The 17940-nt window shown below is 40.8% G+C and overlaps 2 protein-coding genes across 2 annotated transcripts; both read right to left on the bottom strand.

Annotated features, from left to right (window-relative positions):
* Window positions 1–377: 377 nt before the first annotated feature.
* Window positions 378–1271, bottom strand: nmba (neuromedin Ba). The gene is made up of 3 exons (XM_053426014.1): window positions 936–1271; window positions 659–841; window positions 378–565 (listed from the first exon to the last, which is right to left on the bottom strand). Exons 1-3 carry the CDS (start codon window positions 1096–1098, stop codon window positions 534–536), a joined length of 378 nt encoding a protein of 125 aa, XP_053281989.1. The 5' UTR covers window positions 1099–1271; the 3' UTR covers window positions 378–533.
* A 140-nt stretch (window positions 1272–1411) lies between these two features.
* znf592 (zinc finger protein 592) lies at window positions 1412–15259 on the bottom strand. Its single transcript, XM_053426013.1, has 9 exons — window positions 15091–15259; window positions 12428–14670; window positions 12166–12344; window positions 11900–12073; window positions 11650–11809; window positions 11178–11408; window positions 3930–4042; window positions 3709–3850; window positions 1412–3613 (listed from the first exon to the last, which is right to left on the bottom strand). The coding sequence occupies exons 2-9, from the start codon at window positions 14648–14650 to the stop codon at window positions 3101–3103; spliced, it is 3735 nt and encodes a 1244-aa protein (XP_053281988.1). The 5' UTR covers window positions 14651–14670; window positions 15091–15259; the 3' UTR covers window positions 1412–3100.
* Between the last annotated feature and the right edge of the window lie 2681 nt (window positions 15260–17940).

Raw genomic sequence — 17940 nt, 5'->3', positions numbered from 1 at the left:
GTTTGGGCGCATTACCGCCACCTTCTGGATTGGAGTACAAACCAGAATGGGTTCCGTACCAGAATATTGAATTATCCTAATATTTCCTGTGTTTACTAGAAATATAGAAACAACCATGTACCCTTTATCACCTGGACATTTAGGAGGATGACTCTTTCACCCAGGTACGATCAATGAAATGGTTTTGAGGACAACCAGCTACATGTTACAAAAACAAATATAACCCTCATGATTCTATTTACCTCCATATCATTGTGTGGTAAAATATCTGTAACGTATCCATATATTTCCTTTCATATTATATTCTTTGCAATTCCAATAAAACAACAAAAAGCAATATGTTTAAGGTGAGGAAAACAATCAACTGACAACTGAACTGGATTTTATGATTAGTTTATTAACAGATGACACATTAATAAGAGGTTCAAATAAATAGATCCAAGAATAAAGCAGTACAGAAAAACAGAAGAATATCAGCACTTGTTTTCTTCTTCTTCATCAAGAAGGATTTCATATTGTGGCACTGATGCCGGTTAATGCTCCTCAAGCAGGGTCTCCTCCAACCCTAAAATAATGAAAAAGACAAACAGTAGTACAGTTGATGACTTAGTAATAGCAGCTATAATAATACAAAGAAAAATAACAAAAATGAACCAACGTTTCAGATCCAGGTTCTCAAGAGGGCATTGAGCGGCTTCAAGCATCAGAATGAACAGCGCCTGCAGGTCTTCCACTGTGCGCAGAGGACTAACAGGTCGGACTTCAGCAGGAACATTTACATCTTCAAAAGCCGACTCCATAAAAGAACCATCCACCACACTTTTCTTTCCCATGAAGTGCCCTGAAGTAAGCAAAACACACAATCTCAATGAAAACCATTAAAAGTGCACATCAGGAATAACAAATATGATAGAAAATAGTTTGTTTTTTCTTACCCGTTGCCCACAGGTTGGCCCTGGGATTCACCTTGAGCTTTAAACCTTTATTTCTCAGCTCAGTCAAATCAAGAGTCATTGAAGATGCCATGGCAAAGTACGAGATGAGGAGGAAAGAAGACAGGAGTCCCGCTCCGCAGATTCTGGTCAAAGTGCCTGTCATTCCTCCGCCGTGTTGATCACAACCTGATGCTGGTTAATTAAAGTCTCTCGGCTCTTCTCCTGGACAGGCAGTTATAGTGAGAAAGGACGGGCTTAATATTCTAATGAAATGAAGTCACGCATCTGCGGCTGGTTTCTTATTGGATGCACATTAGAGTGCCTTGTGCCATTTGGACTTGCCGTGACGTCAAGTATTTGACCTCCGTGCATAACCACTAATTATCACTCCCAAATACCGATACTTTCCTCACGAGCATGCAGCAGTTCAATACAGACACGGGTTCTGTGACACATGAGCAAAACACAAAGCACAGTTGTAATTAAATGCACCGATTTATTTGTAAGTACTTAACGTAAACATAACAGCAAGGCACATGGGCCACTGCATGCTGAACAGATGTAATGGCTTAAGAAATGTTGTGAATCTAGGGTTCATTGGCTACTGTATGTACACATGTTACTTTCCTATACAAGTCCTCACAGTACACAGTATCAAAAGTACAAATCTCTATCGACAAGCATTACAAAAGAATCGTTCTTTTCAGCCTGCGCAGACTGACAGCTGCAGTGTGGTGATTTAAGGATTAGACAGAAATAAGAGCGCTTGTGTAGCACTTACATAGAAAAGTTCCCTCGCCAGTTGAGTCAATATGACCAAATATCCTCACTATCATTCCCAAAATAATTTATAAAATTGAATAATGTGGAATAATACACATTTTATAAACTCATTATTACATTGCACTGAGATTACCTGCGACTCTTCAAAAGCCTTTCAACGTTTAACAATCACTGCCATTTCCCATGGAGGTAGGGACTGTCACGTGTTCATTACAAAACATTAAGGCGCTGCTTTACAAATCAGGACGTGAGTGAGAAGAAACCATGATATTTATTTTTGTCTGATGCGTTTTTTCATTATTATTATGAGTAATTACTTCCTGTTACCTGGTCCTGATTTCTAAAACATCGTCTCCACATGCCGCCACACTTCACTTCCATGCCTGCTCTGGATTATCCAAAACAATGTACCCTGATTTGACATTACATCGACCGTTCACTTGCCTAAAAATACACTTCTGGTAATTTGAGGTATTTTCAATACTGCTGCGCCACAACATACAATACCTCTCCACGTTTCCCCTAAATGCTCTTTCAAATCAAAAATCATATTTTTTAAGAAAAAGAAAAGGTCAGATCTGGGACAACACATGCAGCCACAAATCAAACACATTAAAAAAAATGTAAAAGAAATAATCATTTGAGAATCCAATTTTCTCTTAGGAACTCTTTCTTCTGTACAGCCTAATTTCTGTAGCTGACCATACAGGATACTCGTTAAAAAATAACTGTTAAATAAATGCAGAAGGGCTGATTTTAAACCAATACCAAACTACACTGTTTTCTGATAAATGGCGATTAAAATTATAGCTTTGTACTGCAAAAATAATTACAATAGGGTCAACATAAAGACTGCAACCCGAATCCCATTCAGGTAATAATGTGTAGCGTTAAATACTTAAGCGGTTTAAATTTACCGTTGGTTACATAAAGCGAAAATCCACCCCGTCACTGTTACATCAACCAACACGAGACCTAAAAACTAACAAGACGTTCCTGAGTCTCCAGTTGGGGTGGATGAAAACAAACAAACAAACAAATAGAAAGAAAGAAAGAAAAGGCTTCAGCTGTAATACGAGTGCACTTGCTGTATGCTTGGAAGGCAAGAAGAATACAATACCAACATGCAAAGTTAAATACATTTTAAAATATGAATATTAATTTTGTCCTCTCGTTTATGAAAATACGGTTTGTTCTTAAAGTTTAAGGATCTGTTTGAATATACTGAATAGCATGAGAGACCATTTGAAAAAACGAAGAGGCCCAGACTCTCTGTTCCACCTCCATGCATTAATGTCAAGCACCCCTCGTTACATGAAAAACACGGTTCACAAGGAAAACTGAAGACACCGCTGAGACTTGAGGTGTCGAGGCGGTTTTCGTTACCGCAGAGAGACTGTTGGCGTGTGAGAGTGGGAGCTCAGTTTTAAATTACAGTCCGTGGTCTTGTCAAAGTGCAGATTCGCTTGCTCTTCTGCCTGTGACGGTCCGGTGTCATGTAGCTCTGGTAACGAGTTATTAACCTCGTCAGTCTCTGCAGATCTGACTGGCCGATTATCCTCCGCCTTCTCCCTAACCTCCACCCCCTTCTCCTTTCTGTCCCCCATCCCCTCTTGGCCTTTGTCTTTGACTTTGTGTACAATAAAAAGATGTCTGTTGAGAGACAGCACAGATGTGAAACACAGACCACAGTGAAGGCACTGGGGAGTGTTTTCATCACTTTTATGCTGAGGTATATGTTGCTGGAACTGTGTGCTGTCGTCTGTGATGAAGCCACACTTTGAACAGCGGAACTGAGATTTCAGACGCTTCGCTGACGGAGCCTCGAGACTCCCCGTGAGATCCTGCCCCTGCTTCCCCTGTTTGACAACAGCCGGTCTTTCTGACACAAGTCCCTGAAAGTCACAGAGGTCACACACTTTAAAATCATCAATAACATTTGTATTTTTAGGGTTGTTTCGGATTAAAAAACAAACAAACAAACAAATACCTTGCCCGAAGCCTTTTTGGACTCCTGGGTGGCTGTTTTCGGCATCTGGCCAAGATCAGGATTTTTGATTCCGTGCATTAGACTGATGTGGTTCTTCAACATCACACTCGAGGTGAATATTGTCTTCGTGTCCGTGCAATACCTTCATTTATAAAGAAGGAGCGGACATTAGATATTTTCCACAACACTGATTAGTTCATGTCCAAATATAACAATCTTACCAACAAGTGTAATTTTTTTTTTTGCCATCGTGGTCATTTCGAATGTGTCTCCTTAGACTGGTTGGAGAGTTGAAGGACTGCTCACAGTGTCTACATGGATACTTCTTCACCGACTGTAATGTAGAAAAAGTTAAAAACAAAAGAGGTAGCTGAGAATTAGCAACAAGGGGAAACTTTGGCATAACTTTTTGGGATAATTTGAAATTCCCAACAGAAATCAAGACATCAGCAGCTCGTCTAATGCACTGGCAGCATCCTTCCATCAATCAGCACCTACTCTGACCTCTGCTGCAGGGCTCACTAAAGTCATCTCTCCTTGCAGCACCATACATGATGCCCTGCTGAAAGCAGAGCGGCTGGTCGGGGGCTTTAAGTGGCAAATGCCAAGGAGTCAAAAATCTATCACCGCATGAGCTAATACAATGGTGACTGAGACCACGGAAATACTTTTATAGGTTTACGTCTATGGAAACATTTCAGGAGAAAATGATGTATCAAGAGGCTGACATGGCAAAGTGAACATTTCCTATTGTAGCAACTTCACTTTAAAAGGGTTTCATTTCTATTGCAATTCTATCCTTTTTCTGATTAACCATGGAACAAAGAACTAATGTAAGAAAGACTGATGTAAGATTTATTAGCTGGAACGTAAAAGGCTTGAATGGACCTGTAAAAAGAGCTAGAATAGTCAATCACCTTAAATATTTAAAATGTGAAATTGCATTTCTTCAAGAAACTCATTTGTTGTTAAAAGATCAAATTAGACTCAGAAAAGCTTGGGTGGGACATATGTTCCACTCAAGTTTCAATTCCAAAACACGTGGGACAGCTATATTGATACATAAAAAAATTCAGTTCAGTGCTACCACTGTTATCTCTGACCCACAGGGGCGCTTTGTCATAGTTTCTGGGCTACTTTTCCACAAACCTGTCGTTTGGTTAATATATATGCCCCAAACTGGGATGATGATAAATTCATGGGTAAAGTTTTCTCATTAATACCAGACATAAACTCACAACAATTAATTTTAGGGGGTGATCTGAATTGCACAATTAACCCAATATTGGACTGCTCTAATCCTAAATCTACAGACCCTTCAAAAATGTCCAAATCTTTAGCTTTTTTTATGGATCAAATAGGAGGTGTTGACCCCTGGCGCTCTCTTTTTCCACTTGGTCAATCCTTCTCCTTCTTTTCCCCAGTCCACCACTCATACAGCAGAATAGACTATTTTTTTATTGATAGAAACCTTCTTCCCTTTGTCACAAATGCAGATTATTCAACCATAGTTGAATCTGATCACGCCCCAGTTTTACTAGATCTTGTGTTTCCTCCTAACAATTCGGAACGCCCTCCTTGGAAATTAGACAAAACCTTACTGGCTGACAGTTCATTTTGCGATTTGATAAACAAGGAAATTGATAACTTTATAGAATCCAATAAAAAAGATAACATCTCCTCCTCATTGCTTTGGGAGACACTGAAGGCTGTGATCAGAGGTGAGATTATATCATACTCAGCAAGAATCAATAAGATGCGTAGACTTGAACAAGACCAGCTTATTAAATCAATAAGCACAGTAGACTCTCAGTACTCTACGTCTCCATCCCCTGAACTCTATAAAAAAAAGCTTGACCTTCAAACTCAATACAACCTGTTGTCAACCGGTAAAACAGAAAAAATTTTGTTAAAATCACGTGGATATGCCTATGAGCATGGAGAAAAAGCTGGCCGTCTTTTAGCACACCAACTTAAGTCCCAATCTGTTTCTCAACAAATCTCACAAATAAGGAAACCAAATGGTGATTTAACTATTGACCCGGGAGAAATTAATGAAACATTCACCTCATTTTATTCTAACCTGTATACATCAGAGGCGACCAGTGATAGAACTGATATGGAACATTTCTTTTGCGATCTCGAGGCTCCTTCCATAAAGGTAATGGATAAGACAAAGACCGAACTCCCATTGCAACTTTCTGAAATTATTAACGCAATAATGGCAATGCAAAGTGGTAAGACACCTGGCCCCGACGGCTATCCAATAGAATTTTTTAAGACTTTTTCTAAGAAACTATCCCCAATTCTTCTTGAAATGTTTATGGATTCTATATCCCTTGAGTCATTACCACAAACACTCACTGAGACATCGATTATTCTCCTGCTTAAGCCAGGTAAAGAGAATACAGAATGTGGTTCATACCGACCCATCTCCCTCCTAAACAGTGACGTGAAGATCCTAGCTAAAACTCTTGCCCTACGCCTAGAAACCACAATGACTGATGTGATCTCTGCTGACCAAACCGGTTTCATTTTGGGTCGACACTCATTTACAAATATCAGACGGCTTTTGAATATTATTCACTCCCCTGCGTCCAATGGGGTACCTGAGGTGGTCATCTCGCTGGACGCAGAGAAAGCTTTTGACAGGGTTGAGTGGGAATATTTATTCACGTGTTTAAAGAAATTTGGGTATGGTCCAAATCTTATCTCATGGATTAAACTTCTTTACAGCTCACCCAAGGCCTCTGTGGTTACAAACGGCAGGCAATCACAGTACTTCACCCTGTCGAGAGCGACCCGTCAGGGATGTCCAATTAGTCCACTGTTATTTGCCTTGGCCATAGAGCCCTTATCCATTTCACTCAAATCATTACCATCAATAAGTGGAATTTTTAGAGGAGGAGAAGAGCATAGACTAAGCTTATATGCCGATGATTTACTATTATTTGTCTCGGACCCTATTCTTAGTGTACCTCATATCCTCCATGCTCTGTTAAGATTTGGTAAATTCTCCGGGTATAAACTGAACTTTAGTAAAAGTGAATGCTACCCTGTTAACAACTTGGCTCTTCAAATTCAGGAGAATGTTTTACCGTTTAAAATGTCTAGTAACGTCTTTAAATATTTGTGCATTAACATAACTAGAGATATGAAAAACCTCTATCGGGAAAATTTTGCTCCTCTACTTGATAAAGTCAAATTAGATCTAAAGAAATGGAGAACACTTCAATTGTCCTTGGCAGGTAAAGTGAATTGCATCAAGATGAGTGTGCTCCCCAAATTCCTCTACCTGTTTCAATGTATCCCACTTTACCTTCCTAGGTCTTTCTTTAAAGGTATTGATAGCGCTTTTATTTCTTTTATTTGGAATGGCAAGAACCCTAGGGTACGTTTAGAGCTTCTACAGAGGCCTAAATTACAGGGAGGCCTAGCTCTTCCTAATCTGTTCTACTACTACTGGGCTGCAAATGTTCAAAAAATAATGTTTTGGCTTCATACTCCAGACACAGACTTGTGCCACTATGAGGCTACATCATGCATCTCAACATCTCTCACGGCTCTGGTCACTTCCAGTCTCCCCGTTTCTATTTCCCAGTTCACAAACAACCCAATTGTCATCAATACTTTGAAGATCTGGTTTCAATTGAGACGGTACTTTGGTTTCAAACAAATTCTTAGCTTAAGCCCTATATGCAATAACCACCTCTTCCCCCCAGCTAAAATAGACGCTACATTCTCTTTTTGGCGAAGACAAGGCATTTCTAAATTTAAAGATATGTACATAAATTATGTATTTGCCAGCTTTAACGACTTATCACAAAAATTTGGCCTTCCTCGATCTAGCCTATTTTGATATTTTCAAGCACGCCACTTCCTTATGAGCCATGACCCCAACTTTCCAATTCTCTCTTCAATGTCTGGCTTAGATGATATGCTGGAATCCCCGTTTAATTCAAAAAGGCTCATTTCTAGAATACATGATTGTATAGCTTCTCTTAAAACCATAACCATCGCAAAGATAAGGGCGGACTGGGCAGATGAATTGGGGGAAGACATGGAAGATGACATGTGGAACTGTGCTTTACAAAGAGTGAATGACAGCACTTCTTGTGCAAAATTAAGTATAATACAATTTAAAGTTCTACACCGGATTGACTTTTCCAAAGCAAGATTAGCTAAAATATATCCTAATTCAGATGCTAGTTGTAACAGATGCCATCACACCCCTGCCAACTTAACCCATATCTTTTGGTCATGCCCTCCTCTGGTCACTTACTGGTCTATGATCTTTAAAACAATATCTGAGGCGCTCAATACTGATTTCCAACCCAATGCAGCAGTAGCTATATTTGGTATCACAGACCGAAGACATTCTATAGTAAGGAAAAGTTATAAAAACATTTTGGCCTTTGTGACTCTGCTTGCACGCAGAAGAATATTATTACATTGGAAATCAAAAAACCCTCCCAAAGCGTCTTTGTGGATGTGTGACCTGATGCACTTTATACAATTAGAGAAAATTAAATACTCACTTAGGGGGTCAAGGGACAATTTCTACTCCACCTGGGATCCGGTTTTGAAATACATAGGGAAACTCAAAACTATACCTGATACCCCATAGCAATATTTCTTGCACTAGGACCCTATATCAAGTAGCGTACAGAATATATATGTATATACAGTGCCTTGCATAAGTATTCACCCCCCTTGGACTTTTTCCCATTATGTACTGTTACTAACTGGAATTCAAATAGACTTAAATAAACTTTTTCCCGTTTGATCAACAAAACATGGATAGTACTTTGGAGGTGCAAAATAAATTTTATTGTGACACAAACAATAATGAGAACAAAAAGTTGACATCTGTTGGGTGCATAAGTCTTCACCCCCCTGTGTCAATACTTGGTAGAACCCCCTTTCGCTGCAATTACAGCTGCAAGTCTTTTGGGGTATGTCTCTACCAGCTTTGCACATCTAGAGATGGAAAGGTTTGTCCATTCTTCTTGGCAAAAAAGATGAAGCTCAGTCAGATTGGATGGAGACCGTCTGTGAACCGCAATCTTCAAGTCTTGCCATAGATTCTCTATTGGATTGAGGTCTGGGCTTTGACTGGGCCATTTTAAGACATTAACATTCTTTAATCCAAACCATTCCTTTGTAGCTCTGGCTGTATGTTTAGGGTCATTGTCCTGCTGGAAGATGAACCTCCGCCCCAGTCTCAAGTCTTTTGCAGACTGCATCAGATTTTCTTCAAGGATTTCACTGTATTTGGCTCCATCCATCTTTCCCTCTATTCTGACCAGTTTCCCTGTACCTGCTGAAGAGAAGCATCCGCACAGCATGATGCTACCACCACCATGTTTCACTGTTGGGATGGTGTGCTCAGGGTGATGGGCAGTGTTGGGTTTTCGCCACACATAGCGTTTTGCATTGAGGCCAAAAAGTTCAATTTTGGTCTCATCTGACCAGAGCACCTTCTTCCACATGTTTGCTGTGTCTCCCACATGGCTTCTGGCAAACTCCAAACGGGATTTTTTTATGGATCCCTTTCAACAATGGCTTTCTTCTTGCCACTCTTCCATAAAGGCCAGATTTGTGGAGTAGATGACTAATAGTTGTCCTGTGGACAGATTCTCCCACCTCAGCTGTGGATCTCTGCAACTCCTCCAGAGTAACCATGGGCCTCCTGGTTGCTTCTCTGATTAATTTTCTCCTTGTCCGACTCTTCAGTTTGGGTGGACGGCCTCCTCTTGGTAGGTTTGCGGTTGTGCCATATTCTTTCCATTTTCATATGATGGATTTTATGGTGCTCAGAGAGATGTTCAAAGCTCTGGATATTTTTTTATAACCTAACCCTGCTTCATATTTCTCCACAACTTTATCCCTGACCTGTTTGGTGAGCTCCTTGGTCTTCATGATGCTGTTTGTTCAGTAATGATCTCCAACAAACTCTGAGTCCGTCACAGAACAGGTGTATTTATACTGAGATTAAATTGCAGACAGGTGGACCCTATTTACTAATTATGTGACTTGCAAATGTGACTTGTGAATGCAATTGGTCGCACCAGATCTTTGTTAGGGGTTTCACAGTAAAGGGGGTGAATACATATGCACTCAACACTTTTCAGATTTTTATTTGTAAATAATTGTGAAATCCATGTAATATTTCCCCCCACTTCCAAATGATGCACTATTTTGTGTTGGTCCATTACATAAACTCACGATGAAATAAATTTTAATCTGTGGTTATACCATGACAAAATGTAGAAAAGTCCAAAGGGGGTGAATACTTATGCAAGGCACTGTATATATATATATATATATTTTTTTTTTTTTTTTTTTTTTTTTTTTTACCTATTATCTTCTTTTTTTGCTATTCTAGGTGTGTGTACTACATGTTCAAGTGGGTGGGGTGGGTGGGATGTTGTTTGTATGTGTATGTAAAAAAAAAAAAAAAAAAAAATGGATATGTCTGTTAAAATGTATGCTCAGTGTATTCGGTGTTCATATACATTTCCAAAAAAAAAAAAAAAGGGTTTCATTTCATTTTCTGCTCTTTGAAATATTGCAGGGCGTAAAGGAACAAGAAGAAGAAGCCACTATGGGTCACTGGTTGAAGAGCTAGAGGAGACACTTCAACCTCTCAGCGGAGTAGCTACTTCCCTTCACTACAGACTCATAATAGGATCGAGGTTGTTAACCGATCACTAGAAACAGCCAATTATTTCCTGATTTCTTTTAATAAAATGACACCAGTTTGCTTTGCTGACCTCCAGGATGTTGAGAGCTGTGGTATTAAACTGCATTTTCTATTTACAGGCGTTGCCAAATCAACTGGGATGGAAAACAGTTCACAGTTTAAATCAGGACGACTTACAGAATTACCACTCAAACGATTGGACTGGTTTATTTTTATACCGTTTTCAGGTAGACTACATGAAGAGTAGGCAGAGGGAAAGTGCAGAATTCATTGCTTTGTTCAGACTAGTTTAGATGGGAGGTTTTCATCCGATGGTGTTTTGTCTGTCTGCTGACAGAATAATTGTTTGGTTACACCCCTGTCCATTGGTTCGTTTGTCAGCAGGATGACATAAAAGCTACTGAACCAATTTCCATGGCACTTGGTGGATGACGAAACATGGGTCATACAGAACCATTTAAATATTGGTGCGGATCCAGAAGAAGGGGTTGGGATCCAGGAATATATTAGACGTTTCTCCCCCCCCCCCCCGATTTCTTAGGGCATAATTAATGGATGCTGCTGAAAAAATGACGCAATGGATATTCATGGGATTGATAACTATGAGTGCTTGAAATTTGGTGCAGCTTGATAGATTTTAAGGGGAGAGCAGGGCCTTGGAGAAGGCATCTACTCAGTGCCATTCCAGTTTAATGTTTGATATGAAGATAAGAGGTCTTATTTGTCACTGGACCTATGGAATATAAAATTCATGATCGCCTACCTTGCCGTGTTTGGTTTTCGCATGAGAAACATAGGATTCTCTCTCGGGGAACCACTGGAGACACTCCCCACACGTCCAGCCAGTGGGCTTCACACGGGGTCTGCTGTCCTGCTCAGCCTTTTTTCTGGGATTCTCTGAGGGTTTGACAGGATTGTGGCTCTTCTGTTGTTGGGCATCTGTCTTGTCAGATTGTCTGTTCTTCTCTGTCGTCGTGTTTCCAACGTGCACACTCTGAAGAACAGAAAATATAAACAGTCCGAGGTGAAAATCTCAATATGTTACTATTACATGAGAGACATGAGACACTAGCCTTTAAATCCTAATAAAAAGCAGAAGCTGAGCTTTGCTTGGCAAGATGATCATGCGTCCAAAGGTTCAGGTTTAATGTCACTTTTTATGCACAGTTTCAATGTACAATTTTCATGGGAATAAGGAAAGTAAGTCTTAATTTAAAATGTACAAAGAAACAAACCTTGAAGTGTTGCATTAATAATTGCTTTTGTGGAAACACTGAGTTGCATTCTGGACACTTGAACACACAGGTAGAACGCTTGTGAGCGTTCTGATGGAAATGCTGAATCAGCGACTGCTTTTTCTTGAAGATGGTCTCACAAGAACACTTAAAGATTAACCTGTAAACCAAAGAGCATACCATTCAAATAAACTGTAAAACAAAATGTACAATGTTTCTTTTTAAGTCAGGTCATGTGTCGCTAACTTACTGAGGAGTTGATTTGCTACCGCTGTGTTTATTTTTCAAATGCAGTTCACAGCTGTCAGACGTCTTTAAGGCCACCGGACACATGGGGCACTTGTAGAAGACCGAGCAGTGTTTCTCTGCGATGTGAGTCTTTTGTCCTTGAAAGGTCTTGAAAACCATCTCACAGTGAAGACATCTGGGGGAAAATGAGGAAACATAATGCCACTTTTCCGTAAAACTGTTCTGAATGAGACCTTTTAATGAAGCATTTCATATTTGGAAGCTTACTTGTACCAAGCCTTGCGTGAGTAGTGCAGACAGTTTTCCTTGACGTGCTTCTGTATGTCTGCGGAGCGACTCAGGGCGCCACACTCAGGACAGCAGTAAGGGGATTTGTGTGCATGGATGCGTTGGTGAGCTTTGAAGCTACACTTGTTGGGTAGCAGCATTGAACAAACCTTACACGTCTGTGTTAAAAAAAAGGAACAAGAGAGAAGTGTAAGAATTTGAAATGTACATTAAAAGCCTTAAATATTTTGCTGAAACTCACTAGTTCCTCCGCATCTTCTGACGGTCTCTGGTAGTGTCCTGCGAGTGCTTTGTGGTCAGGTAACTGCTTGTTGCACTCCAAGCATCGGAGTCTGTGGCGAATAACGTTGTCTGGATATAAGGGCAGCACAGGTTGGATCTTAGCTGAGGGCGACGGCGTGGCGTACGAGTCGCCATTCACAGGTTCGGTGCTCAGGGGGGCAAACATGTGTTCCTCTGCTATGGGTTTCATATGGAGCTGCGTGCACTGCATCACCATGCCGTTGTTTTTGTGCTCCCGGGCATGTGCCAGCAAGGCGCACTTGTTGAAGAACACCATCGTCTTTGCACAGTGCGTACATCCTACTTCAATGTGAACGCTCCTCCTGCCGTAGTGAAACGCAAGACTCCTCTCCACTCCGAAGGAGTCGCCGCACTCGAGGCAGCAGTACCCGCGTGGCGGTAGGTTGATATTGCTCTCTGGAGGGGGGTTCAGGTTGGGCACGTACGTAGGCACAGGGTTGGCATTGTTCAAAAGTCTGTTTAAGGTTCCTGCTGCTGTGTTAGGAATGGACGTGCGAGGCTTAGGCTTGGCTGTTTTGACCTGATGCACCAGCGGGACTGTGCTGTCCACTGTGGAGGAGAGTGTGTGTTGGCTTTGTTGGTGAGAGGTGGAGCGTGCAGCTACTGAAGCGGCCACGCTGTGAGGGACCAGGTTCAAACTAGCTAAGTGCATTGCCTTGGGAAGGAAGCTTGTGCTGGTTGTGTGGCCTGTTGTGGCGGCCACTCTCTTTGGTTTCGGCCCCTGATGTGCACCAGATCTTTTGACAGAACTGCCAGTATTATGAAATGCTGTGGTGGAGTGTTTTGTGCCTGACCTTTTGGGGTTTGCTTGGGGTTTCTTGTGTAAGACTTTTGGTGAAGATGCACTAGTCGTGGAGCTTTTACTCTGTATTCCGACATCAGCAGCCGCACTCCGAGACTGATGAGGCGACATGTTACAGTAAGAGTCCTCACTAATCATACTCTGAGACGGAGAGGATTCATATGTAGAATGAACTTCATCGGTTTCAGAATCAGGCAGCACACTGGTAACTGTGCGCCTGATTTGCCCAGTTGTGGTTTTGATGGTCTTAATTCGGACCCTGGGTATGACAGGGGGTGACTCAGATGTTACTGCGGGAGATGCTTTGCCACTGCTATCACTGCAGATGCTCATGGGGCTATCGGGGGGTTTCATTAAACGTTTCACAGCTTCTAGTGGACTTCTGGGGCTCAGTGGGGATATGGGGACCTTGGGGCTGGCTTTCATGCAGTCGTTGTGGGCTGACCGCTTCTCTCTGGGATTTGTCGGCTCGCTGGGATCTTTTCTAGCATTCAGGGCGACCAAAGCCTCCAGGCAAGAGGATAATTTAGATGGCTGAGATTTAGCAAGAGGATAAGAGGTGGGAACATCCCTCGTGGTTCCAGAATTGCAGTTGGTCTCAATAAATTTCTGGTTACGGCTTAGCGGGGGAAGTGCACTGTGTACTCTAGGTGTTACATCTATTTCGTTGCTGCCACAGATGTCCGACAGCTCCTCACTCCTGCTACTATCAGCTCCGCCTCTTTGAGTGTTCCTGGGAATATTGCAGTCCTTTGGACAGTCATCAAACATGCTGAGGTCCAAACTCTTTCGAATGTCTGGCACTGAAGGCTCCACCAATACCGGAGCCTCTGGGAAACAGGGTCTCTCCTGTTTTGGATGCATTTCATCGCGACTACACCGAGTGTCTTCAGACTCGGGACTGGAAATGGGGCTAAAATTAGAAAGTGAGTGGGAAAATATTGGTTTGGCCTGAGCAGGCGCCTTTCCGATAAACTCTCTTGAACTCTCCCCGTTCAGAGCGGAGGCAAGGGCTTTGGAGAAGCCAGAGTTGGTTATTTCAACAGGGTCAATCGAGGTCTCTTGCCCCCTGAATCCGTTCTGCTGGGCCGCTCCAGACTGAAGCCTGTCACCAAAATCTTCCAGTGACTCCTGACGACTTGTGTTTTTCACAATAACACTCACAACAGGTATTTCTGGTGTGGTGACCGCCTGGTTGCTCAACAGGCCGTCGTCCAGACATATCCCCGAGTGCTTCAGCTGACTCTCCGTCTCCTCATGACTCCCCTGGATGGGCTCTTTGGCATCCAACCCTGTGGCATCTGGGATGTCAAAGGCGGCCAGGAGATCGTCAAAATCGGGGGTTTTCATGTCACCCATTGCTGCACAGTCTCATGAACCTGCAGAAACACACGCACGGTTAGCTTCCACTGCATACAGCGGACAAAACTTTAAAACCCGTCCCTGCTTTACTCTCTGACAGACCAGATCACTTACCAGCTGGCTAACGTCAAAACGCTAGCTCCAGCTAGCATGGCAAGCTAAGCGTTTCGTATATGAACAGTGTATCGTTGGCGAGGCTACAACATGAGCTTCCAAAGACAAAACAAGTGATTTGACATTGAACTGACGCGACCCTGAACTGCGCGGCTGGACAGCACCCGTTGTTTTGACGTTAACGTCAGCCGTGTCAGGTAGCGAAGTGGCTACATAACGGAGCCCAGCCAGAGGGTTAGCAGCCTAGCTTGGCGACATGCTACCGCCCAAATAATGTACCCAAACCCAAAGATAAAACCATATGGAGGCACGAGTTCGCTCACCATCGGACCCGGTGGTGTTTAACAGCTCCAGCACATTAGCCAGTCGGGCTGTTGGGTGTGTGCGCTGAGCGTCGGGGAGCTAGGTTCGGCTGCGGCAGGGTTTCATGGCTAAGCTACAAGCTACCAGCGTCAACTTCGTTTTCCTCTTCCTGCGCCAGGAGGCACTCAAACCCACGGCGTTGTCTTTCAGGCGAGAGGCGACTCAACACTGTCTGTGGTTCTTCAGGATGACACAGGAGGAGCTTCTCTGTGGCTCGGCTGCTGCAAACACCTTTGTTTAATGCATCCGTCTCAAGAAGAACAGTTAAAGCATCATGCTAACACCGAAATCAAATAGGAAACATGTGCATTCAAGGGGGGCCACTGGGAGTAAAGGGGCCCCTAACTGATCACTGCTGCTGCCATTGTTCAACCCTGTCTGCTCATACCTCAGGGTATATAATCCTGCTCACGTCACATTGGACTTTCATTAAGGGGGATCTTCAATGATGTATGAACAATATGTCGAGTGTCAAACTCATTGACTGAACATAAAGATTGATGCATCTCCACTTCCTCCAATATCCAGGTAGGAAGCCAGACGGATGGTTGGATGTGAACGCTACCATCTAGCTCAATGGGAACCAGTAGTGACAGTCATAGATATATATAAACACTAGATGTCTCGTCCGCGTTGCCGGCCAATGGAGTTGAACGTCCGCACATGGCGGCCATCTTGCCACAGGCAGCTCGCTCACCCATAACATTGTGTTGGTAGTGGAACATGTACTTTTTAATTAACTATAACTTATAGTTAAGTTATAGCTTTAGTTATACAATTTTCAACCGATTTTTAAACGGTTTGGTTTGTTATAAACGCTGGAGATGTAGTTATGACACTGCATACTTATTAATAATTATGTTATGTTCTAAAAAATAGAATATTAGGTAATAATAATAATAATAATAATTAAAAATAGGTACAAGATTTCCCTCTACAAATGAGATGTATACTTATGAATAATTATAATTATAACCATGGGTTTTCATATGGAAATATCATTAAACAGAATAGATAGGGGCAATAAATACACAAATGCACAAGGTTTTTATGTTAAATCATTATACAGGCAACTAAAACTCAACATACAGAATGGCAACATCAGACATATGTATACTTTTATAATAGGAATATTACTAATATAATAAAATAATTTGAATTATTACATGTTTAGTTTAAACAAGTAATAATTCAAATTATTGTATTATATTAGTAATATCCTTTTTATAAAAGTGACATTTCTTTCCAGTAAAAAAAAGGTGTAAGATTTCCATTTACAAATATACATAAAGAAATGCTGTATGTTGAAAATTCCCACCCTCTAGAGAGAACTAGACTACTGTGGAGGTATACAGATGGAGGACCGACATAAAAAATTACCCAAAAAATAGTGAAATCAATACAAAAAAAAAACACAATACAAAAACACAATAAGGACTTCACATAAGAAAGAAATAACTTTACATGAAACAAACAAAACAAAAATATTAGTAATATCCTTTTTATAAAAGTGACATTTCTTTCCAGTAAAAAAAAGGTGTAAGATTTCCATTTACAAATATACATAAAGAAATGCTGTATGTTGAAAATTCCCACCCTCTAGAGAGAACTAGACTACTGTGGAGGTATACAGATGGAGGACCGACATAAAAAATTACCCAAAAAATAGTGAAATCAATACAAAAAAAAAACACAATACAAAAACACAATAAGGACTTCACATAAGAAAGAAATAACTTTACATGAAACAAACAAAACAAAAATATTAGTAATATCCTTTTTATAAAAGTGACATTTCTTTCCAGTAAAAAAAGGGTGTAAGATTTCCATTTACAAATATACATAAAGAAATGCTGTATGTTGAAAATTCCCACCCTCTAGAGAGAACTAGACTACTGTGGAGGTATACAGATGGATGACCGACATAAAAAATTACCCAAAAAATAGTGAAATCAATACAAAAAAAAAACACAATACAAAAACACAATAAGGACTTCACATAAGAAAGAAATAACTTTACATGAAACAAACAAAACAAAAATATTAGTAATATCCTTTTTATAAAAGTGACATTTCTTTCCAGTAAAAAAAAGGTGTAAGATTTCCATTTACAAATATACATAAAGAAATGCTGTATGTTGAAAATTCCCACCCTCTAGAGAGAACTAGACTACTGTGGAGGTATACAGATGGAGGACCGACATAAAAAATTACCCAAAAAATAGTGAAATCAATACAAAAAAAAAAACACAATACAAAAACACAATAAGGACTTCACATAAGAAAGAAATAACTTTACATGAAACAAACAAAACAAAAATATTAGTAATATCCTTTTTATAAAAGTGACATTTCTTTCCAGTAAAAAAAAGGTGTAAGATTTCCATTTACAAATATACATAAAGAAATGCTGTATGTTGAAAATTCCCACCCTCTAGAGAGAACTAGACTACTGTGTGGGTATACAGATGGAGGACCGACATAAAAAATTACCCAAAAAATAGTGAAATCAATACAAAAAAAAAACACAATACAAAAACACAATAAGGACTTCACATAAGAAAGAAATAACTTTACATGAAACAAACAAAACAAAATTAATACAAGATGTAAATGCAAAACAGAACAGAATGAGGATGTGCAATATGCAATAAACTGTAGTGTGTGTAAATGTAACACAGAATTGAGGCGTGGGGATAAGAGTCAAAGACAGATGGGGGTCAGTTGCAGCCGGGAAGAAGCTGGTCTTGTCCACTGGCAATAAAGTCAGCAATTTCCTGTATAAACCATAATGCAAGATGTGAAACCTC

Source organism: Pleuronectes platessa, chromosome 7 (assembly GCF_947347685.1).
Source record: "Pleuronectes platessa chromosome 7, fPlePla1.1, whole genome shotgun sequence".
Taxonomy (NCBI): domain Eukaryota; kingdom Metazoa; phylum Chordata; class Actinopteri; order Pleuronectiformes; family Pleuronectidae; genus Pleuronectes; species Pleuronectes platessa.
Note: the sequence above shows the minus strand (reverse complement) of the source record. Positions and strands in the feature narration are given on the sequence as shown.